At 46.5% G+C, this 25,541-nt stretch overlaps 1 protein-coding gene across 4 annotated transcripts in view; it reads left to right on the top strand.

Moving 5' to 3' along the window:
* The window catches only part of LOC105488766 (death associated protein kinase 2), a 141,458-nt gene that overhangs the window by 91,870 nt on the left and 24,047 nt on the right, over window positions 1-25,541 (top strand). For all 4 annotated transcript variants that reach the window (XM_011753188.3, XM_011753224.3, XM_011753171.3 and 1 more), the window contains exon 5: window positions 16,804-16,933. In XM_011753188.3, coding sequence (XP_011751490.2) covers window positions 16,804-16,933 — 130 coding nt within the window. The remainder of the gene's footprint in view (window positions 1-16,803; window positions 16,934-25,541) is intronic.

Genomic DNA, 25,541 nt, shown 5'->3' on the forward strand with positions numbered 1-25,541 from the left:
GAAAATACAAAAATTAGCTGGGTGTGGTGGTGCATGCCTATAGTCCCAGTTAGTTGGGAGGCTGAGATAGGAGGATCACCTGAACCCTGGAGGCAGAGGCCACATGAACCATGATCACCCCATTTCACTCCAGTCTAGGTGACAGAGCAAGACCCTGTCTCAAACGACAACAACAACAACAACAACAAAGAACTAATACCAATCCTACTCAAACTATCCTGAAAAATGGAGGGGGGAATACTTCCAAAAATTCTAAGAGGCCAGTATTATTCTTATACCAAAACCAGACAAAAACACATCAAATAAAACTATGGACCATATCCTTGATGAACATTGTTGCATTATATCAACAGAATTAAGGAAAAAACATATAATCGTTTCAATTGATGCTGAAAAAGCATTTGATGGAATTCAACATCCGCGCATGATAAACATCTCAACACAATAAAAGCCTTATATAACAGACCCACTGCTAGTATTGTACTGAGTGGGTAAAACCTGAAAGCCTTTCCTTTAAAATCTGGAATACAACAAGGATGCCCAATTTCACCACTGTTATTCAACATAGTACTGGAAGTCCTAGCTAGAGCAATCAGACAAGAGAAAGAAATAAAGGGCATCCAAATTGGAAAGGAAGAAATAAAATTATCCTTGTTTGCAGATATAATCTCATATTTGGAAAAACCTGAAGACTCCATCAAAAAAATTGTTAGAACTGATAAATTCAATAAAGTTGCAGCATACAAAGTCAACATATAAAAATCAGTAGTATTTCTATATTCCAACAGCAAACTATCTGAAAAAGAAATCAAGAAAGTAATCTCACTTACAATAGCTAAAAATAAACCTAGGATTAACTTAACCAAAGAAGTGAAAGATCTCTATAATGAAAACTATAAAACATTGATGAAAGAAATTGAAGAGGACACACAAAAAAATAGAAAGGTATTCCACGTTCATGGATTGGGAGAATTAATATTGTTAAAATGTCTGTACTACCTAAAGCAACCTATAGATTCAATGCAATCCCTATCAAAATACCAGTGACATTCTTAACAGAAATAGAAAAAACAAAACCTAAAATTTATGTGGAACCACAAAAGACGCAGAATAGCCAAAGCTACCCTGAGATAAAAACAAAACTGGAGGAATCACATTATCTGACTTCAAATTTTACTACAAAGCTATATAGTAACCAAAACAGCATTGTACTGGCATAAAAACAGACACATACACCAATGAAACAGAGTAGAGAACTCAGAAACAAATACATCTACAGTGAACTCATTTTCAACAAAGATGCCAACAACATAACTGGGGAAAGGACAATCTCTTCAATAAATGGTACTGGGAAAACTGCATACCCATATGCAGAAGAATGAAACTAGACCCCTGTCTCTTACTGTATATAAAAATTCAAAATGGATTAAACACTTAAACCTAAGGCTTCAAACTATGAAACTACTAAAAGAAAACATTGGAGAAACTTTCTAAGACATTGGATTAGGCAAAGATTTCTTAAGTAATACCCCACAAGCACAGGTAACCAAGAAACATAGACCAATGGGATCACATCAAGTTAAAAAGCTTCTGCACAGCAAAGAAAACAATCAACAGAGAGACAACCCACCGAATGTGAGAAAATATTTGCAAACAACCCATGTGACAAGGGATTAATAACCAGAATGTATAAGAAGCTCAAACGAGTCTGTAGGAAAAAATCTAATAATCTGATTCAAGTGGGCAAACTCAGCACCAGAGGAAAGATTAAAAAATGGGCAAAAGATCTGAATAGACATTTCTAAAAAGAAGACATACAAATGGCAAACAGGTATATGAAAAGGTACTCAACACCATTGATCATCAGAGAAATGCAAATCGAAACTACAGTGAGACATCATCGTCTCACCCCATTTAAAATGGCTTTTATCCAAAAGACAGTCAATAACATGCTGGTAACAATGCTGAGAAAGGGGAACCCTCGTACACTGTTGGTGGGAATGTAAATTAATATAACCACTATGGAGAACATTTGCATGTTCCTCAAAAAACTAAAAATAGAACTAACATATGATCCAGCAATCCCACTGCTAGATATATACCCAAAAGAAAGGAAATCAGTATATTGGAGAAATATCTGCACTTGTGTGTTTATTCCAGTACTGTTCACAATTGCCAAGAATTGGAAGCCACCGAAGTGTCCATCAGCAGACAAAAGGATAAAGAAAATGTAGTAAATATACACAAATAAGTACTATTCAGCCATAAAGAGAATGAGATCCTGTCGTTTGCAACAACTTGGAGGGAACTGAAGGTCATTGTGTTACGTGAAATAAGCCAGGTACAGAAAGACAAACTTTGTATGTTCTTATTTATGGAAGCTAAAAATTAAAACAGTTGAACTCATGAGAGATCGAGAGTAGAAAAATGGTTGCCAGAACTTGGATGGAGCTGGAGACTATTATCCTAAGTGAAATAACCCAGGAATGGAAAACCAAACATTGTATGTTCTCACTCATAAGTGGGAGCTAAGTCATGAGGATGCAAAGGCACGAGAATGACACAATGGACTTTGGGGACTTGGGGGAAGGGTGGGAGGGAGGTGAGGGATAAAAGACTGCAAATTGGGTTCAGTGTATACTACTCAGGTGATGGGAGCACCAAAATCTCACAAATGACCACTAACGAGCTTATGTAACCAAATACCACCGGTACCCCCAAATCCCATGGAAATAAAAAAATTTCTGGTTGCCAGAGCCTAGGAAGAATAGAGGGGCCAGGCCAGGGGTAGGGGGAAGGGAGACTGGTTAATGGGTACAAATATATAGTTAGATAAATGAAGACGATCTAGTATTTGATAGCACAGTAGAGTATAGCCGACAATAAGTTATTGTACATTTTAAAATTACTAAAAGAGTGTAATTGCATTGTTTGTAACACAAAGGGTAAATGCTTAAGATGATGGATACCCCATTTATCCTGATATGATTATTATGCATTGTATGCCTGTATCAAAATATCTCACATACCCCATAAATATATACACCTACCATGTACGCACAAACATTAAAAAATAAAAAAAAAAGCAGATCATGGCTTGCTCTTGCCCAAAAATCTGTGATGCGTCCTTGTTAGCCATAGGATGAATGAACCCACTCTTAGCATGGCGTTCTCGGGCCTTTCTTGTACTGCCTTAGCCCTGTTTCTGGCCTCATCCACTGTTCCTCTCTCCAAAACCTAGCCCTGGGCAACAAGATACAGATACACATCCTGGCCTCTCTTCTCCTCTGTTTGTGCTATTCTCATCCCAGATGCTGCTGCTCTTCCTTTTTTTCTGCTCATGGACTTCCTGCTAATCACTCAAGGCCCAACAGAAGTGCCATTTCCTCCGGGACACCTTCACCATCCTTGCCACCTCTGAAAAGCATAACTAAGAACTAATTTGCCTTTCTGCTTCCATTGTTCTTTGTAAAAACTATTTTTTTTTGAGATGGAATCTTGCTCTATTTCCCAGGCTGGAGTGCAGTGGCAGGATCTTGGCTCACTGCAACCTCCGCCTCCCAGGTTGAAACAATTCTCCTGTCTCAACCTCCCGAGTAGCTGGGATTGCAGGCGCCAGTCACCATTCCCGGCTAATGTTTGTATTTTTAGTAGAGACAGGTTTTCACCATGTTGGCCAGGCTGGTCTCGAACTCCTGACCTCAGGTGATCCACCCACCTCAGCCTCCCAAAGTGCTGAGATTACAGGCATGAGCCAGCACACCTGGCCCTTTGTACAAACTTCTGCTGAGCATTGATCACAGTGAGTCACTTTCTGCTACCTAGTGCCCAACACATGCTGAGTTAGTGTTGAACAAATGAGTGAATGGGTGAATGAAAGCATGAATGAGTGAATGCGTTAGTGAAAACCAGGCACACGTGGATGGCCAAGGCCTTTTCACGTCTTACCTGGAAAATACAGAAGAGATTGCAGGTGGATTTCAATGTATTGATATGAACATTTGTTGAAGGTCTACTGTATGTCAGGGGGTAGAGTGACAAACATCAGTGTGATATGGCACCTGCCTTCCAAGAGCCCATCATCTACTAGGAGCTGGCCACAGTGAGACTCGGTGGGGATGCCATCGAAAATAAAAGGTAACCAGTTCTCACCAACAAACGCTCACTGCCAAGGAGTGCGCTCTCTGTCTCTGCAGAGTGGAGATCATCCTGGTGTGTGTTGTACATTCACCACAGAAAGCCCTCTGATGTGGGTAGGTGGAGGTGATGTGCATAGATGGTGTCACCTATCTTGATATAGATGGAAGGGACACTGGGGCTGACTGCTCTTCGGTACCTGGTAGCACCAGATGTACCTTCCACGGGATGGATCACCAGGAAACAGGGCTCAGTATCACCCAGGAACCTCACCCCCGTGCGTGATTCCAACACAAAGGGGCCTTGTAGAGGGCATTTTTGTGTGGTTTTGTGTTTGTTTTGGATTTGGGAGCTTCCCCTCTGAGTATGGGTGTGTCTTCCCCCACTCCCAACCTGCACCCAAGCCTGATCCAACTTGAGAAGTCAAAAATGGAAGGTGAAGTTTTCAGGCCTGATGGCATTTTATGCCAAAATAACACATCATGAGAACTGATGAAAATTCTGTGCAGGCCGGGAATCCAGAATCCCGGGGAGGGGGAAATTGCTTTATATAAATAGTGTTAAGAGGGGTGAATCCTTGAGTAAGACATTCCAAAAAATCCGATTTCCTCTATGCCGTGAGTCATTCTGTGAGCTGTCCTTTAATAATGTGCGATGAAGTCTGCTGGCCAAGCTGTCATGAGGATGACAATACTTCAAATATGTGTGGAACTTTCTAGAACATGGTGTGTTTACATGTCTGTTTTCTCATTTGATCCTCACTGAAGTATAGGATCTTGTCACTTTTTTACATACAGGCAATGGAGATTCAGAGAGGTTAAGTAACTTGCCCAAGATTACACAGTATTAAGTGACAGGGCTGAGACTTGAACTTAGCCAGTGAGGAAACACTAAACAAAGCTAGAGGTCACCAAATTTTATTTTACCAGGTTCTAACATTACAGATTTCTTACTTCCTTAGGTTATGCCTTTTATACACAGTTAATCCAAAGCCCTATCCTATGCCATAAATTTATCCTTTACACAGTTAATTTCTCATCTGGTTACACTGTGTTTTTTTCTTTCTAATAGTTGTTTTTCTGGCTGGGCACTGTGGCTCATGGCTGTAATCCCAGCACTTTGGGAGGCTGAGGCAGGAGGATTGCTTGAGTCCAGGAATTTGAGACTGTGGGCAACAGAGTGAATCTCTACAAAAAAAAAAAAAAAAAAAAGTTTTTTAATTAGCCAGGTATGGTGGTACATACCTGTAGTCCCAGCTATTCAAGAGGCTGAGATGGGAGGATCACTTGAGCCTAGGAAGTTGAGGCTGCAGTGAGCTATGATTGCACCACTGCACTCCAGCTTGGGTGATAGAGTGAGACTATGTCTCAAAAAAAAAAAATTGCTTTCTCTTTCTAATAAGTTATCCCTCATACTTAAAAAATTAATTTGTATTTAATTAATTAATTATTAATTAATTAACAATAAATTTATTAATTGTGCATACATTTGAAAGTTGAACTTATGCCTGGAGCTATTTCCATACTAAAACCTGACGGCATAGAGTGTAGGTGAGACTTGGTAGAAATCTAACTGGCAAGATCTGTTAGGATGAGACTCAAGTTTCAGGGCCAGACCAAAGAGTTTCTATCAGCAGTCACAGCATGGAAGTCTTTTTCCTTCAAAACTTTTTACTGGGAAAAAAATTTCAGAACACTTGAAGAAACTGGGAGAATACAATAGACATCATTAAACCCTCTCCTTACATTCAACATTGAGCAATATTTGCTTTACCATATTAACATTCCCATTTTGCAAGTGAGGGACCCAAGGCTCAAAGAGATGAGTGACTTGCCAAGGTCACAGAGCTGGGATGGGTAGAAGTGGAATCGAATCCCTATCTACCTAAGGATGGGGCCCTCTTTAGCACTGGTTTTCTAAACACTGGATCCCGACTGATTTTGACTTCCTTGCAGGCTTGCTTCAAAGTCATGACTCTTGGAGCCCAGCTCCTGGTGAGTTGGATTTAGTTGGTTTGGGAATTCCAATAGGCAATTAGCACAGATAGGGGACTCCCTGAAGCACAGCTGGGTGCCCAGAATGCCTGAATCCAGGCCCAGGCTCCTCACTGGTTAGATGGGGGCAACATCCATCCCAGCCTCACCCATTGGCTTTGAGGGTCTGATAAAGGGAAGGGCAGGGAAAGCCCGTGGCAGATGCTGGTGTTGTGTGGCACAGACCGTAAAGCCAGGGTGCTGCTTAGCCCAGGACTGAAAGCCAGTGGTCCTGGAATGGCCTTGAAATTGAATTTTTATTTCTCTGCCTTTATCCCATGAGAGTATAGAGACAGGGCAGGTAGTGGTTTTCTTTCCTGCTTTACCCAGTAGGGCAACAGGAGGTCAGAGCCACACAGTGCCCTACCCCGGAGGAAGAGGCAGCCATGGGTGATAGCCAGAGGCTGTGGTTTAACAAATCCAAGTGCAACTGAGTTCAGGCCCTTTCCTAAGCCACAACTGTGGGTTTTCTGGGAAAAACAAGGAGCTGGGCAGCAAACTGATGAGGCACCAGAGCTAGGTTGGAAATGGCAAACCAGCAGGCAAGGGTGACCTCAGAAGGCACGCTGGCATCAGCTAGAGGAAGGGAGGCTGTGTGGGAGAGTGGAAAGCTCACAGGATTTGAGGTCAGCCTGCGCTTGAATCTCAGCTCCACTACCTATTAGCTGAGGCATTGTGGGCAAATGATCTCTTGTGCCTTGGTTTCTTCATCTGTAGAACTGGGGTCGTGACAGCACTTGCTTTACAGGGTGAGGACCAAATGTGAGGTGCTACAAGTTTTGTTCTACACGGACCTCTAGGCTGGGTGTGTGGAGGGACGCAGGAGGAGTGTAAGAAGCAGGCCCTGCCTTCAGCAAGTGTGCTGTCTGGCAGTGATATGCTTTGGATCTGTGTCCCCACCCAAATCTCATGTTGAATTGTGATCCTCAGTGTTGGAGATGGGGCCTGTTGGGAGGTGACTGGATCATGGGGGCGGATTTCCCTCTTAGTGCCTTGGTGCTGTTCTCATGATAGTGAGTTCTCACAAGATCAGGTTGTTTAAAAGTATGAGGCACCTCCCCTCTCTCTCTCTCTTGCTCCTTCTCTGGCCAGGTAAGATGTGCCTGCTTTCCCTTTGTCTTCTGCCATGATTGTAAGTTTCTTGAGGCCTCTCCAGAAGCAAAAGCTGCTATTTCCTGTACAGCCTATGGAACCATGAGCCAGTTAAATCTCTCTTTCTTTTTTTTTTTTTTTTTTTTGAGATGGAGTCTCACTCCATCATGCAGGCTGGAGTGCAGTGGTACAATCTCCGCTCACTGCAACCTCCGCCTCCCAGGTTCAAGCGATTCTCCTACCTCAGCCTCAGAAGTAGCTGGGATTACAGGTGTGTGCCATCCCACCCAGCTAATATTTTTCCATTTTTTCTTAGAGATGGGGTTTCGCTATGTTGGCCAGGCTGGTCTCGAACTCCTGACCTCAGGTGATTTGCCCACCTCTGCCTCCCAAACTGCTGGGATTACAGGCATGAGCCCATCAGGTATTTCATTACAGCAATTCGAGAATGAACAAATACAAGTGGGGAAGGCAAGACTAACTCACAGAACTCTTGGCATTGGTTGGTGCTATGGGTCAAGCTTGTTGCATGAATGGAGATGGGAGAAGGAAGAAGAGCTGGGCTGCATATCCAGATGATGCTTCTGGAGGACAGAAGATTTGGGCAGGGCCTGGAAATGTGATTAGGAGTTCAATAGGCAGATGATAAAGATTCTCATTCTGGGATGGAGAGACATCATCAAGGAAATAGTCACAGAAATTAAGATGACACCTATAGGCCTCTTTATATGCCTTGTTTGATCCTCCTAGTAACCCTCTTGAGGTAGGTTTTATGATTGTTATTCCTAATTTATAGGTGAGAAACCTATGCTGAGAGAGGTTCAATCACTTGCCCAGTGTCAGGCTGCTGGTAGATAACTTGTCAGGCTGCTGGTAAATGGCAGAGCTGGGATCCGAACCCAGATTCCAAGACATGCGCACTTAGCCATTATCTATATTCTCCAAGAGCAGGATGTGCAAGAGATGCCTCTGTGAGTGCATTGGCCCATTTCTTTATTTGTCCAGTAAACAGTAACTGGGCCCTGGTGTAATGCCAGCCACCCTTGGGTGCTGGGGATGGAAATGAAAGGCAAGGCTCTTGTCCTGTCTCATGGGGTTTTAATACAGTGGGGATAGGACATGTAAGGAAGGAATTGTAGTGCAGCTGGCTTTCTGCTAGAGGCGTGTGCAAGCTGGGAACAACTAGCTCTGTGTTGGAGGGGAGGGAGGTCATAGAAGAAGTTCCAGTGTGTGTGGGAACTGGGTGGGGAGGGGGAGAAGGAGCTTGTCAGGAAGGCTGTTCCAGCGGAGTGAACTGCAGGGTGGGATGGGGTAATGAAGAGGTGGTAGGCATGTAGCAGAGGGAAAGCGGCAGGCAGTAGGGGGCGGGGCAGCAGGGCCTTGAATGCCACACAGAGGCAGGCACTGGACATGGGCCACACTGGAGACTTGTGGGGAGGGGCTGCCTGTGGTCCCATCGACAGTGTGTGAGGAGAGGGAGCTGAGCACCCTGGAAACCTGTCCACAGAGGCCTGACATGGAGCGGCCTTCTTTTCTCAGGTTACCCAGCACTGCCTGAGTAATCTGGGGCTGTGCTTGACGTGGCCGGTGAAGATTCGTAGGTAGCTTCCTTATCCCCACAGCACAGCCCCGGCTGGGCCTCTGCTTTGCTGAGCAGAGCAGCCTCACTCAGCAGCAAGCAGGCCACACGGGCATCTGGAGAGGGCGCCGGGCTGGGGGTTCTTGCTCAGTGACCTTGGTAGTTTCTTGATGTCTCTGGGCTGCTGTGACATGAAGGGACTAAATGATCTCTGAGGTCCCCTGCAGCCCCAAAAATGCGAGTCTGGGGGTGAAATGGGGTGGGAGGAGGGAAACAAGCTGAGTGGGGAGGAGGAGGTGGGTGTGTGAAAGGGTATGGCTGTTCAGCTGAGTGCAGGTAATTCACCATTCAACGGGGATTTGGTCTGAGCTCCCAGGGATGACTGTTCATGCTGCATCCCAGAAAAGAATGGGCAAACAGAGCCGCTGTTCTCTGAAATCTCACTGGGTGCTGCTCCTTACATAAACCATCTCTCTCAATCCCAGAGCAACCCCATGGCTTAGTAGGTATTGCCCCCATTTTGTAGATGGGAAACAGCCTCTAAGAGCTCCAGTGTCTTTGTCCAATTTTCATATTGTGAATAGCAGAGCTGGGATTTGAACCCAGACTTGCCTTTGTCTTTTGTACTTTACTACATAGCCCCGAAAGGGTGTCTTCATCCTGCTCAGACTTCAGGACGTGTTGTGCTGGGCCCATAGGCCATGGGTGCCCCACCGGATGACCACCTTCTCGTCGGCACCACAGCAGGCACCTCTGGCCAGATCCCCCAGAGCACAAAGGAGCACATTGGCCTCTCCCATGGGTGCCTCCCTGGTGGGATGAGCTGGGTGGGTTTGTTTTGACAAGGGTATTTCTGCCTCCTGGTGGCAGGCAGGCCCTGGGCTGGGCAGTGGCAGCACCTGTGGGAATGTGACCCCTCCTTCCAGCCATGCTTTGGAGGTGATGTCAGGTGTGTGGGTGAAGTATTTGGTTGAAGTAAATAAAGCTGGAGGAGAACGACAGGAGTGAGGAGTATGGATAGGATCGGACTGCCCCAGAGGGCACTCTGGCTTGGACCCAGCAGTGTGTGCTTGCAGCAGCCTGTTCTTCCTTCCTGACCTGGGGCCAGGAGACCTGCGCCTTTACAAGTCCTGCCTTAGAACCCAAAGCAGTAGGAATTTTCCCAGCCAGCTTGGGAGGTTGTGCCATCTCGAAACTGCAGAGCCTAGAGCTTGAAGGGGCTTTGGATACCATCCACTGCCTGACTCAGAGTTGGGGGGCTGAGGCCCAGAGAAAGGACGTGGCCTGCTTAAGCTCACACGGCCTTGGGTGGTGGAGCTGGATGTGTGTGCAGTTTTCCAATCCTCAGGCCTGGCCTCTTTTTCACCACGCTGCTCTGTTTGAGGAGGGAGGAAGCAGAGAAGCTTAGACTAAATCCGTGGGGAACTGCCACTTTGCTGACCCTTAGCTTCCTTTTGGACCCTCCCTTAGTCCCGTTCCCTCCTGCTCAGTCCCCATCACAGTGCACTCTGGAGCCCCTAGTGGTGGTGCGGGGCCTCCATGGGGCAGAAAAGGAGGAGCCTCTGGCCCTGGATTCTTTCAATTCATTTCCCCAAATATTAATGGAACATGCAGGATGCAAGATGCCACAGGGGATGCCAGGAACCCTAAAACCAATTTGAATTTTCCCAGGGAAAAGCCTGCCACCTAGGAAAGTGGCATCACCTGTGAGAGACAGCCTACAGCTTAGGACTGCCAGCAGGCCAGGGTCATCAACACTGAGGGGTTAGAGTGCAGGGTCGGGGGAAGCTCAGTGAGAACTAAGGGAGTTAGCTGGGTGTTAGGGTGGCTCGTGTCTGTAATCCCAACTACTCAGGAGGCTGAGCGGGGAGGATCACTTGAGCTCAGGAGTTTAAATCCAGTCTGGGCAACATCTCATCTCTTTTTTTAAAAAAAAGATTCTCTCTCTTTTAAGTAAGGGAGTAAGAGGAGGCAGGGTTGAGGGGGAAGAGGCTCTGAAAATGAAGAGGAGTAGGACAGGCATTCCAAGCCAGAGCAAGGATGGAGTTGAGATGTCGTTCTGGAGTGGTAGTGCCCACCCTGCGGGGATATAGAGCAGGTACAGGCAAGGGATGGGTGGTGAGGCTGGAAAGAGAGCATGGGGCAGCCAGTGCCTTGACTACCTCAAATATCAGGCAGGGCGTTTGGACTTTCTCCGGTGGCCAGTGGGAACACTGAAGATATTTAGCCAGACTCAGTGATGTGTTGGGAAGAAAGGGATTGGACTGCCAGGGAAGCCCCCACCCCACTGCTCCCCACTGACTGTGACATTACAAACTGTTGCACCTTGGGCAAATCATTTAGCCCTGTGTGAGCCCCGTTTGCTTATCTGTGAAATGGAGTTGATAACAGTACCTGTCACTCAGGATGGCTGCAAGGATCACACAGAGCACTAGCATCAAATCTGGCTTAGTAAACATGCTGTAAATGTTAGTCCTTGCCCTCTGTCCTGGCTGTCATCAAGGCCAGTAGTGGAGCTTGGGACAGCAAGAAGGAAGCCTGTCTGAAAGCAGGTGGAGCTTCAGGTTTGGCGGCCCAAATCCCCTGGCCAGCCTATAGGCACCGTGGTGGGCTAGGACGGAAGTAGAAACATCACTGGATGGCAGGGAGCCATGGCCTCTCTTTACTCCCAATCAGGGCAGGTCTGAGTCTGTGGGTATGTCTGGTCCAAATGGCCCAATGAGTGGTGAAGGTGGGGATAAGAACCCGGGTCCTGACCACCCAACAGAGCATTCCTGCTGCCCCATGGCCACCTTCCAGCCTGAAACTCCCAGGCTACATCCCTTTATCCAGACCCAGCTTGGGTGTTCCCTCTGCCAGGACCTCCGTTTTCTCATCTGACTTGAGGACCTCCTGCTCAGGAGCTCCTGAGGCCAGGGATGGGGTCTGGGGCTACTCACTTGCATGGAAGCATCACCAGAAGAAAAGGCAACCTGGGGTAGGACGCAGGTGCCAGAGGAGGAAACAGCTGTGTCTGAGCCAGGCATGAGGTTGCCCCAGGTTGCCAGGCCAGAGTGGCATTGCTGCTTCTGTCTGGGATAGTTTTTTTTTTTTTTTTTTTGAGACAGAGTCCCTCTCTGTTGCCCAGACTGGATTACAGTGGTACGATCTCAGCTCACTGCAGCCTCTGCTTCCCGGGTTCAAGCAATTCTCTGGCCTCAGCTTCCTGAGTAGTGGTGACTACAGGCATGTGCCACCACACCCAGCTAATTTTTGTATCTTTTTTAGTAGAGTCAGAGTTTCACCATGTTGGGCTAGTCTTGAACTCCTGACCTCAAGTGATCCACCTACTTCAGCCTCCCAAAGTGCTGGGATTACAGGCATGAGCCACTGCACCCGGTCCCCCTGGGCTAGATTAATAAGACCCCTGAGAAGCAAGGAAGGGGAATCATTTAGTTTAGTGGTTAGGAGCACAGGCTTTGGGGCCTGAGAGATAAAGGTTAAAATTCCTAATGAAGGATAATACAAGCTAATGTTATAGTCTTGGTTTCATTGCTTTTCTTTTCTTTTTTTCTTTTTGACAGGGTCTCACTCTGTTGCCAGGTCTGGAGTATAGTGGCACAATCATAGCTTATTGCAGCCTCAACCTCCTGGACTCAGGTGATCCTCCCACTTCAGTATCCTGAGTAGCTGGGACTACAAGTGTGTGCCACCATGCTGGGCTAATTTTTAAATTTTTTTTTGTAGAGACAGGGTTTCGCCATGTTGCCTTGGCTGGTCTTGAACTCCTGGGCTTAAGCAATCCTCCTGTCTCTGCCTCCCAAAGTTCTGGGATTACAGGCGTGAGCCACCACACCTGGCCAGTCATGGTTTCTTTTTTTTTTTTTTTTCCCAAAAGAGGAATGGTAACACCCAGCACATGAGGTAGTTGAGAGTTCAATGAAGTATAAAGTATGTCGCATGTTTGCTTAGCACTGGGTCCTGTATATTGCAGGGGCTTAATCGGGGCACCTGTCTTCACTTAGGGCACATATATTGAGCGCCTGCTGGATATCAGGCTCTATCCCAACCTCTGGGGAGATGACAGGAACAAAACCCTTGGGCAACCCAGTAGAGGGAGACAAGCAGACAAACTCATCAGAGTAAGAAGCACCGCATTCGGGTATTACAGGGTACTTTGGGAACTGGGGAGGGTGGTAGGCAGGGAAAGAGCAGGAAAGGCCTTCTGGAGGAGGTACTACCTTTGCTGAAATGTGAATAGGAACTAACCAGGTTTGGGGTTCGGGTAGTGCGGGGAGAGTGTTCCAAGCAGGAGAGAAGTCACCTGCTGTGTGTTAGATTCTTTTTTTTTTTTTTTTTTTTTTTTTTTTGAGACGGAGTCTCGCTCTGTTGCCCAGGCTGGAGTGCAGTGGCCGGATCTCAGCTCACTGCAAGCTCCGCCTCCCGGGTTCACGCCATTCTCCTGCCTCAGCCTCCCGAGTAGCTGGGACTACAGGCGCCCACAACCGCGCCCGGCTAATTTTTTGTATTTTTAGTAGAGACGGGGTTTCACCGTGGTCTCGATCTCCTGACCTTGTGATCCGCCCGCCTCGGCCTCCCAAAGTGCTAGGATTACAGGCGTGAGCCACCGTGCCCGGCGTGTGTTAGATTCTTAGGGTGGGGCTGAGGACAGATGGGACTGGGGGGGTGGGGGGAACATGGTCTTGCCCTGAGGTTCTTTTTTTTTGTTGTTGTTGTTGTTGTTGTTTTGAAATGGAGTCTCACTTTGTTGCCCAGGCTGGAGTGTAGTGGTGTGTTCTCGGCTCACTGCAGCCTCCGCCTTCTGGGTTCAACTGATTCTTCTATCTCAGCCACCCGAGTAGCTGGAATTACAGGCGCATGCCACCACACCCAGCTAATTTTTATATTTTTAGTAGAGATGGGGTTTCACCATATTGGCCAGGTTGGTCTCGAACTCCTGACCTCAGGTGATCCCCCAGCCTCGGCCTCCCAAAGTGCTAGGATTACACGCGTGAGCCACTGTGCCCAGCCTGCCCTGAGGTTCTTATAGGCCAGTGGGGAAACCATCTCTCCTGGACTGTGTGCCACAGAGGTGAGTGGATGTGAGGAAGGAGACTTCCCATCTCTCAGGCAGCGTTGCCTTGGAGATTTCAGCCTCAATTCTTCCCCTCCACCACCTCATCCCTGCTGCTCCATAGTCCTGGGGATCACCACATCTGGTGTTTCCACCTCCGCCCACTGTGGCTCCCACCCCCAGTCAGCATGTGGTGTGTGGCAGTGTCCTAGGCCCTCAGCTATGGTGGTTGGGAGGGCTGGGGCCATGGCCTTTCAGCACCGGAGACATGTCTCAGGGTCTTTTCCCTGGAGGAGAGGAGAAGTTCCTAAGAGGGTGAAACTGTCTACCTGGGAGATAGTTGGCAGTCGGGAGGTTGCAGCTGACTGCATGGGGTGCCAGGACACTTGGGGTCTGTGGGTAGCCCCCAGTGGGATGTTCAGGGGTGCTGGAGTGGGCCCATTTTCCTGGATCCTCTCCAGGTCATAAGCTGACCTCGCCTACCCTCATGCTCCTTTCTGTACGGCCTTGGGGAAATTTGCGGTGCCTTGGGGAAAGACTTGGACACATTTTCAAAACCGTGTTGAGAGTAATCTCCAGAGGGGAAGAAGAATAAAAAAGCAAAAAATGCAAAAGGAAATGTGTTATTTATTTTTTTAAAAAAGGAAAAAAAGTTGGGGAAGGCCTCAGCCAGCTCCCTTGAGTGGAAGTTTCCAGCTGGAAGGTCACAGAGACCATAGGCAGCCAGGGGCACATGGGGGAGGCATCCGTCCAGATTCAGTATCAGTCCAGCTAACAGCTAGGGTCACCCTCAGCACGCCAGCTGCTATGCTGGGCACTGCAGGGGCAAAGATGCAAAGATGCAAAGATATGAATCCTCCTTCCAGCTGAAGAAAGCTCTGGTAGGGGAGCTATGATAAAAACAGCAAAGGATCGCTAGACAAGAGAAAGCATGCCAAATATTCATCACAGAAAGGTTCAAATAACCTTGGTGGGGCCTGGAGGAGGGTGGGGCTCACTCCTGGGGGTGGTGGAGGGTGCTTAGGGTTGCTGAGGAAAGTCTGCAAGAACATGGTGGATTGAGTTAGACTTTGAAGCCCAGCTAGGATTTCAATGGGCAGAGACTGAACAGAAGGCTTTCCAGGCAGAGCAGATGGCGTGCGCAAAGGTGCAAGGTATGGAAGCCCTTGAGTGCTTTAAGAAACAGGGATGTTCGATTTTCTTAAATATTTTTTTTATTTAATAGCTTTATGGTGATATAATTCACATACTATATAATTTATTCACTTAATGTGTACCGTTTACGAAGTTAAATAACCAACACCACCATCATTTATAGAAAATAGAAAAGAAACCTTGTACTCCCCATCTCTCCATTCCCCCAATCCTAGGCGACGACTAATCTATTTTCTGTCTCTGTGGATTTGCCTATTCTGGGTATTTTGTATCAATGGAATATTTTTTGTCTTTTGTGACTGGTTCTTTCCCTTAGCATAATGTTTTCAAGGTTCATTGCTGCTGTAGCAGGTATCAATACTTCATTCCTCTTTATATTTAATTAAATTAAATTTATTTATTTATTTATTTATTGAGATGGAGACTCACTCTGTTGCCTAGGCTGGAGTGCAGTGGCATGATCTTGGCTCACTGCAACCTCCACCTCCTGGGTTAAGCGATTCTCCTGCCTCAGCCTCCTGAGTAGCTGGGACTACAGAAGTGCACCACCACACCCAGCTTTTGTATTTTTTGAAGAGACAGGGGTTTTGCCATGTTGGCCAGGCTGGTCTCAAACTCCTGACCTCAAGTAATCCACCCGCCTCGACCTTCCAAAGTTCTAGGATTACGGGCGTGAGCCACCGTGCCCAGCAGTATTTCATTCCTTTTTATTTTTTTGACTTCATTCCTTTTTATGGCCAAATAGCATTCACATGTGGATACTAGATGTGCTATGGGTGTTCACATCTTGTTTATCCATTCATTCACTGTTTCCCCTTCAGGGCTATTGGGAATATGCTGCTGTGAACATTTGTATACGGATTTTGTGTGGATTGTGTTTTCGGGACATTTCCTTTAGAGTGGAGTGAAGGAAAGTTGTGTGGTGGGAGAAAGTGGGTGAAGCAGAGGGGACCATAGTCTGAGTGGTTGGGTGGGAGTGAGAAGGGAGAGCTCAGGATTCCATTGCAGCCTCACTGGGAGTTTGGGATGTGCGAGGGCCAGGCCCATGGGTGTGTGAGGGGCTGTCCCCTACCCCGCACACACCTGCATTGTTGTGTCAGACCTGGCAGCTGCTTGCTGGGCTGGAAATAGCCTGAGCGGCTGGTATTTTCCCTGGAAATGGGGTGCATTTTTTCCTATGTCCTGCTGAGGACCAAAATTAGTTAAACACAGAGAGAAATGTGGGCTACACAGTTAATCTAGAGGAGGGGAATGTTGTCAACAGGAAGCTGGCTGGCCAGGGGAAAGAGGCGGTCAGGAAGACCAAGTCAGTAAGCCAAGTATAAACAGAGGCTAAGCTGGGATGTCCCCCTCCCTTTCACACTCACACAGCAGTGCTGGGTTTGTTTACAGGAAATGCTGCAAGTATCTCTGACCCCATTTGACAGATGGGAAAACAGAGGCACTGCATTAAAGGGATCTGCCACTCAGAGACAGAACGGAGATGAAGGCTAGAGTCTTCAGTTCTGCTGTGAGCAGAAGGTTTAGTAAAACCCAGGCCTTGCCCTCAATGCTTTGCCTGTCTTTGAGTTCACAGAGAAGACTGAGGACACAAAAACAAGGAAGAGTTTATGCTGTTTCAGTCTCCTAAAAAGAACACCAAGTCCCACCCCAAACCCCAAAGCCAAAACACAAACCAACCAGCCTTTAATTATCGTCTTTTTTTTTCTTTTCTTCCTTCCTTCCTTTTTTTTTTTCTCCTTTTTGTTGTCCAGCCAGAAAACATTATGTTGTTAGACAAGAATATTCCTATTCCACACATCAAGCTGATTGACTTTGGTCTGGCTCACGAAATAGAAGATGGAGTTGAATTTAAGAACATTTTTGGGACGCCGGAATTTGTCGGTGAGTTTTAGGCCTGTTTCTTTCTCAGCTAAGAATCTGAGCATCAAAGGTAGAGATCCTGGGAAGAAACCTGTGTCTGGGGCTATGGCCTCTGGGCAAAGAGATGATACGTTGGGACATCCCTAGAAACCTAATGGGTGGAGAAGGAAATGTCTTGTTGGGCCTGGGGGTGAGGGCCCAGGTGTAGCCTTTGAGTGCTCAGTGGGGCAAGGGCTGAATGGGGCCCAGTGGCTCTCAGTGGGGCTACAGCCTATAAGGTTAAACCCTCGCAGCCCTGGCCCCACCTCCTGCTCTTAGATGAGTTTATTCTTGTGAAGATTTAAAATTACCTCGCCCTCTTGAATTCCCATAAACTCAACCTTCTCTGAACTAGCTTTTGATTTCCTGAAAAGGAAAAGGGAAATCATCTGCCAAATTCCACATCCACCCACTCGCCTCTCCTCTATGCCTGGCTTTATTCATGCATGGGGGTGCCTAGCTCCAGTGGGGCCCTGGCTGCTTTCTCTTCCCTCTGTTTCTCTCACCCTTGGCCCAGGCCCCTGCCTATTCTGTACCCCAGAAGCCTCCCTACAGGGCTTGGGGAGGAAGTTGGGGTCATGAAGAAACAGCCTGTACAGGGGGAAGGAATGAGCCCTGAGAACCACCATCTGTGTATCTGCTTTGGGAGTTGGAGTGGTCTTGGAGACAGGGAGGGCATGCATGATGTCCTCAAAATCTGGGTGCTAAAACTTCTGACCACAGTCAAATCAAAAAGAAAGAATGTGTCAGGCGAACCTCCTGATGGATTTTCAGGCTCTGCAGCCACTGTAGAATGCTGTTCAGAGACCCCACAGATCCCAGGGCAGGAAGCCCTTGCTGTATACCAGGCACTATGTCTCATGCTCTACAAACATTCTCTTAATTATCTTCAAATGGGCCGGGCGTGGTGGCTCAAGCCTGTAATCCCAGCACTTTGGGAGGCCGAGACGGGCGGATCACGAGGTCAGGAGATCGAGACCATCCTGGCTAATACGGTGAAACCCCGTCTCTACTAAAAATACAAAAAACTAGCCGGGCGAGGTGGCGGGCGCCTGTGGTCCCAGCTACTCGGGAGGCTGAGGCAGGAGAATGGCGGGAACCCGGGAGGCGGAGCTTGCAGTGAGCTGAGATCCGGCCACTGCACTCCAGCCTGGGCGACAGAGCGAGACTCCGTCTTAAAAAAAAAAAAAAAAAAAAAAAAAAAAAAATTATCTTCAAATGGCTTCATGAAGCAGAGTTAATTATTTTCTCCAACAAGTGACTTGTTCAAGGCAACACAACCAGTAGGCAGTGGAGCTGAGATTCAAATACAGATACAGCCAACAGCAAAGCCTGTGCTCTTCCCGTTATGCCAGGTTGTCTAAGGAAACCCTGCCCTCAAAGAGCTTACAATTCAGTTGTAGAGACAAGACATCAAACCACCAAATAAGAGTGCCAGAAGGATCTTTTTGGATTCTCTGGTCCAGTTTAACATATGTGGAGATGACAGGCTGGGGGATTTTAGTTAAGGTCAACTCAAGTTATTTGTCACCTACCGTATGACAGATATTAGGTGATGTATGGGGGACACAGTCATACTCACAATGACACCCCCAAGGTCACAAGTTGGTGGCCAAGCCAACTTAAACCTGGGGCACAGACATCTAGACTCGAGCTTTGTCTGAAAGAGCGGTTGCTACCCACCATTCTCATATGTGATAAAAACGCATGTCTATTAGTTAAATTTATTCTAATTGTTAACAATAAACAACTAGAAACTCAGAGCAATAATGGAAGAGGTGTCACAAGACAGGATGTGATTAAGTGTAAAGCAAGTGAAATAGATGTTCTGAAAAGACTGTTCATATGAGATATCCACTCTGGCAAAGTCAATGGGATCAGTCATGGCCTTGAGTGAGTGAGGGAAAAAGGTCTGGTGTTGGGGTGGGAGAGGTATCGGAAGAGGGGTGGGGAGGGAGCCAGAGGAGAGGAGGAACACCTCCCAGGTTCACTGATACCCCATCAGGGGAGTAAGGCCAGAGTAAGCCATTTATCAGGGACAAGTCACTGTCCACTGCAAATGGAGCCGAGAGTTCACACTAGACTGTTCGTGTGAGTGGGTTATTGATGGATGAGGCTGTACTATGGAGAGTTTTGTCCAGTGGTATGCTGATAAATAACAACCAGGTCTCAAAAACAAATTCCCTAATTTATAGCATTGGCCAATTTCAAGATACTGGCATGTTGTCACTCAATACAGAGTTGGAAAGATATACACATCATTGACTTTTGTGAGCCAGTATGGTTTTGTTTGCACTGGTTTTGTCTTACCTTAAAATATATAAGATGACTTCTCCAAACCCTTGGCTAAATTATGATGACTTTCTTTCCCAAGACCCCTGAGAAATAGGTTATAACCATTTTCCCCTGCTCCTACCATTCCTTTGATATTGTAACCTGAGACCCAGGGTCAAAAAATTAATGTCAGCTTTTAGTACTAGGGTGGATTAGGTGTTCTAAAAAGCCCTCCAGCTACAAAACTGGATTTTTTTTTTTTTTTTTGAGACAGGGTCTCACTCTATCACCCAGGCTGGAGTGCAGTGGTGCCATCATACCTCACCACAGATTCAATGTCCTGGGCTCAAGTAATCCTCCCACCTCAACCTCCTGAGTAGCTTGGTCTACAGGCATGCACCATTATGCCTGGCAAATTTTTAAAATGTTTTGTAGAGGTGGGGTCTCACTATATTGCCCAGGCTGCTCTCAAATTCCCGGACCCAAGTGATCCTCCCACCTCAGCCTGCCAAAGTGCTGGGTGACAGGTGTGAGCCACCATGCCCGGCTTACAAAACTGGATTCTTGAGAAAAATTTTCTTTTTCGTGAAATTCTGGTCTCACGGGAAGTAAGAGAAATCTTTATTTTTATTTATTTATTGAGACAGAGTCTCATTCTGTCGCCCACGCTGGAGGGCACAGGTGTGATCTCAGCTCACTGCAACCTCCACCTCCTGGGTTCAAGTGATTCTCGTGCCTCAGCCTCCCTAGTAGCTGGGATTACAGGCACCCACCACCATGCCTGGCTAATTTTTGTGTTTTTAGTAGAGATAGGGTTTCACCCTGTTGGCCAGGCAGGTCTCCAACTCCTGACCTCAAGTGATCCCCCTGCCTTGGCCTCCCAAAGTACTGGGATTACAGACGTGAGCCAGTGAGCCACTGCTCCTGGTCAGAGAAATCTTTAAACATAGTAACTCCTTCAGCACCACCTGTCCCACCCCCAAAAGCTGACAAGTTGGAGCTAGAGCAGTGAGCAGCAAGAAAATTCAACAGAAGGACCTCCCCTAGAGGCAAGTTCGCTTGTCACCACTTCAGTTAGAGACTAGCAAAATTTAGACGTTCAAGGACATAAGATACTGGAATTATCAGATGTTGACTATAACATCTGATGGATGGAATATATACACTAGTGGAATATACACATTAAAGTACATTTTATATACATAGAAATAAAAGGTAGACTCACAAGAATGAGCAAGCAACAAGAGGTGTCAAAAATGACCAGATGAATTTTAAAAAGAACTAGATAATAGAACTTGAAGGAATTTAATTGCTGAAATTTAAAACTCTGTGAATGGGTTAAACATCAGATTATATACAGCGAAGGAGAGAGTCGAAGAATTGAAAGAGCTGAAAAAAGTTAGCTAGAGGCCGGGCACGGTGGCTCACGCCTGTAATCCCAGCACTTTGGGAGGCCAAGGTGGGCGGATCACAGCTTGGGAGATCGAGACCATCCTGGCTAACACGTTGAAACCCCGTCTCTACTAAAAATACAAAAAATTAGCCGGGCGTGGTGGCGGGCACTTATAGTCCCAGCTACTCGAGAGGCTGAGGCAGGAGAATGGCGTGAACCCGGCAGGCGGAGCTTGCAGTGAGCCGAGATCGCGCCACTGCACTCCAGCCTGGGCAACAGAGCGAGATTCCGTTTCAAAAAAAAAGTTAGCTAGAGCACCACAGAGTGACAAAGACGTAGAAAATGAAAGAGAGGAAAAGTAAGAGAGTAAAAAGAGAAAACCCATCACAGGTCTCTTTGGAATTCTAAAAGGAGGAAATAGAGACAAAAAAAAAGGAGAAGCACTATTTGAAGAGAATGGCTGAGAATTTTCAGAACTGCATCCATGCATCCACAGACACAGAAAGGACAATACATACCATGCAGAAAAAACAAAAATCTTACCTAGATACATTATAGTGAAATTGAAGGGTACCAAGACAAAGCTGTCAGAGAAGACAAATACCTACAAAAGAACAATAATTAGATCAACAGCATATTTCTCCAAACAACAGTGGAAGCCAGTATCCAGTGGAATATTATCTCCAAAGAGCTGACGAAAAATAAAAGTAAACCCATAATTGTGTGCCCAGAAATATATCTCAAGAGTGAGGACAGGCATGGTGGCTTATGCCTGTAATCCCAGCACTTTGGGAGGCCAAGGCGGGTGGATCACTTGAGGTCAGGAGCTCGAGACCAGCCTGACCAACATGGTGAAACCCTGCCTCTACTAAAAATACAAAAATTAGCCAGATGTGGCGGTGCACGCTTGTAATCCCAGCTACTTGGGAGGCTAAGGCAGGAGGATCACTTGAACCCAGGAGAGAGAGGTTGTCGTGAGCTGAGATCGCGCCATTGCACTCTAGCCTGAACAACAGAGTGAGATCATGTATCAGAAAAAAAAAACAAAAAACAAAAAACAAAAGAACAAAGAATGAGGGCAAAGATGTAAGAAAAACAAAGAAGAACAATTTAAAAACCCCCAAAACATTGATATAGAGTTTACCACCAATAGACCATCATTAGCAGAAGTTCTAAAAGATGTACTTCTGAATTAAAGAAATGAACTCTGAAGGGAGGCCTCAAAGCAAGAAGTAAGAGAAGCAAAGAAATCAGTAAATATTAAGCAAATGTAAACATTTTTCTGCCTAAAATTGTGATGATGGCTGGACACAGTGGCTCATGCCTGTAATCCCAGCATTTTTGGGAGGCCAAGACGGGCAGATCACTTGAGGCCAGGAGTTCGAGACTAGCCTGGGCAACATGGTGAAACCCCCACCTCTACTAAAAATACAAAAAATTAGCCAGGCATTGTGGCTCACGCCTGTAGTCCCAGCTACTCTGGAGGCTGAAGTAGGATAATTGCTTGAACCTGGAAGGCGGAGGTTGCAGAGAGCCGAGATAGCACCACTGTACTCCAGCCTGGGCGACAGTGAGAGTGTGTTTCAAAAAATAAAACAATAGGCTGGGCGCCATGGCTCACACCTATAATCTCAGCGCTTTGGGAGGCTGAGACGGGCAGATCACCTGAGGTCAGGAGTTCAAGATCAGCCAGCCTGGCCAACATGGTGAAACCCCAACTCTACTAAAAATACAAAAATTAGCTGGGAGTGGCGGTGGGTGCCTGTAATCCCAGCTACTCGGAAGGCTGAGGCAGGAGAATTGCTTGAACCCAGGAGGTGGAGGTTGCAGTGAGCCAAGTTGGCACCATTGCACTCCAGCCTGGGTGATAAGAGCAAGACTCCATCTCAAAAAAAAAAAATAGGATAAAACTAAAACATGAAGAAAATGTTAGATGGATCAGTGTTTAAAATTAATGTTCTGAGGTTTTTAGATTGTTAGAGGAGCATCAAAATGTTGATTTATATTAGAATTTGTTAGATATCCACAGTTATGTCTCAAAGATAGTTGTTAAAAAAAAAGAAGTTGGGGAAAAAACAATGAAACCGAAAGTCTTTGTTTTAAAGAAGGCAAGAAAGGAAAAGAAAGGCACAGAAAAAAAAAACAAATAAAAGCATGTTGATGACAGAAATAAAAGTGTATATATCTCAGATCAATGGCATGAGAAAGTGAGTTCTGCTTCTCAATCTATGATGAAAGCTTTAAAAAAAAAAAAAAAAATTTGGCTGGACGTGGTGGCTCACGCCTGTAATCCCAGCACTTTGGGAGGCTGAGGCCAGAGGCTTGAAATTTGAGACCAGCCTGGGCAATGTAGTGAGACCTTATCTCTACAAAAACAATTAAAAAAATAGCTGGTATAGTGGCACATGCCTGTGGTCCCAGCTACTTGGGAGGCTGAGGTGGGAGGATCGCTTAACCCCAGGGGGTTGAGTCAGCAGTGAGCTGTGATTGTGCCACTGCACTCCAGCCTGGGTAAATAAGCAAGACCCTGTCTCAAAAACAAACAAACAAAAAAATCAGTCTGTCTTGAACTGCTACTTCAGTAAGATACAATAAAAAATAAATTCTTAGGCCAGGTGCTATGGCTCATGCCTGTAATCCCAGCACTTTGGGAGGCCGAGGGAGGTGGATCACCTGAGGTCAGGAGTTTGAGACCAGCCTGGCCAACATGGCGAAACCCTGTCTCTACTAAAAATATAAAATTAGCTTGTCTTGGTGGCATGTGCCTGTAATCCCAGCTACTTGGGAGGCTGAGGCAGGAGAATCACTTGAACCCAGGAGGTGGAGGTTGCGGTGAGCCGAGATCGCATCATTGCACTCCAGACAGGGCAAAAAGAATGAAACTCTGTCTCAAAAAAACAAAAATAAAAACAAATAAATTATTAGAAAAATGACCACAGTTTGGATGTCACAGCAGTGTCACATTGCTATAAGAGTCTCTAAATGCATAGTCCAAATTTCTGTGCCTATCTTGTTGGACCAGTGAGTCTATGAACTGTTTGTCTCTGCAGACCACACTTTGAATTATCACTGACCTAAAGAAAGTCTTTCATGTGCACATTAGGAAACACATGCAAAAAAAAAATTCATAGCAATGTCGTTTCAATAATTTTTTAAAATGGAAGCCATTTAAACGAACTCTGAGAGAATGACTACAAAATGATACACATTCACATGATGGATTACCATGTAGCAGTGAAAATGTAAAAAGCATGGATGAACAGTCCTTCTTAAGCTACTCTCCTCTCTTTTGTCTCCATAATCTCCAAGCTTTTAAAAAGTGTCATCTATGCCTTACCTCCACTTCTGTGTACCTTCTTTTTGTTTTTTTTTTGGAGATGGAATTTCGTTCTTGTTGCCCAGGCTAGAGTGCAATGGCGTAATCTTGGCTCACTGCAACCTCCGTCTCCTGGGTTCAAGCGATTCTCCTGCCTCAGCCTCCTGAGTAGCTGGGATTACAGGCATGCGCCACCACGCGCAGCTAATTTTGTATTTTTAGTAGAGACAGGGTTTCACCATGTTGGTCAGTCTGGTCTCAAACTCCTAACCTCAGGTAATCTGCCCACCTTGGCCTCCCAAAGTGCTGGGATTACCGCCATGAGCCACCACACCCGTCCTTTTTTTTTTTTTTTTCCCAGACAGGGTCTCACTCTGTCACCCGGGCTGAAGTGCAGTGGCATGATCTCAGCTCACTGCAACCTCCACCTCCCAGGTTCAAGCAATTCTCATGCCTCAGCCTCCCAAGTAGCCGGGATTACAAGTACCCGCCACCATACCCAGCTACTTTTTTTATATTTTTAGTAGAGATGGGGTTTTGCCATGTTGGCCAGGCTGGTCTCCAATCTTGACCTCAAGTGATCCACCCACCTCAGCCTCCCAAAGTGCTGGGATTATAGATGTGAGCCACCGTGCCCAGCCTGTACCTTCTTGACACTCTGGGCACTGTGGGGCTGTGAAATTCAACACTCACTTTCCAGGGATTATCTGCTTGATCTCTGGGGAGCATTTGGTCTTCTTGTCTCCTTGGCAGAGCCATCTCTCCTAGACTCTGCACCCTCTCCTGGTCATCACATCGTTGGCTCAGCTCCTGCTCCTTTCTGTACATGGATGGCTCCAAACATGATGGCTCTGACCCACTCCCCTGAAGCCTGTCCCTGGACATCTTCCCCTGGCTGCCCCTCAGGCACCTCAAGCTCATTGTCTCAGGGGCCCCCAAGAATGTCCTCCTGCTCATCAGGTGGGAGGGACCCTCTTTCAGACCAGACTCAGAGGAAAATGCCTCCTTCTTCATCGCTTTCCAGCACTGACATGACTGGTCTTTACCAGAGAGTTCTAAAGCAGGCTGCATAGCCAAGGCCCCATTTCTCCTTCCTGTACCTTCCTCTCCCTGCTCTCCTCTTCCTTTTTCAGGTGTTCTGTGTACTTTTCCTTTTCCTATCAAGGCCTGTTTGTAAAAGGTTTCTACCAGGATAACAGACAACTCTTTTCTTAGTCCTTTTGGGCTGCTTTGATGAAATACCTTAAAGTGGGTCATTTAGAAACAACAGAAATTTATTGCTTACAGTTTTGGAGGATGGGAAGGCCAAGGTCAAGGTGCCAGTGAGGCACCTTTGGAATCTGGTGAGAGCTCACCCTGTTTCATAGATGGCACCTTCTTGCTAAGTTGTCAAATGACCAAAGGGGCAGACAAGCTCTCTCAGGCCTCGTTTTCTTTTTCTTTCCCTTTTTTTTTTAAGATTGGGTCTCACTCTGTCACTCAGGCTGGAGTAGTAGTACAATTATGGCTCACTGCAGCCTCAACCTTCCCAGGCTCAAGCAATCCTCCCACCTCAGCCTCTTCCCAAGTACCTGGGACTACAGGCATGTACCACCACACCCAGGTAA

The sequence above is a fragment of the Macaca nemestrina genome, chromosome 7, assembly GCF_043159975.1.
Source record: "Macaca nemestrina isolate mMacNem1 chromosome 7, mMacNem.hap1, whole genome shotgun sequence".
Lineage (NCBI taxonomy): Eukaryota > Metazoa > Chordata > Mammalia > Primates > Cercopithecidae > Macaca > Macaca nemestrina.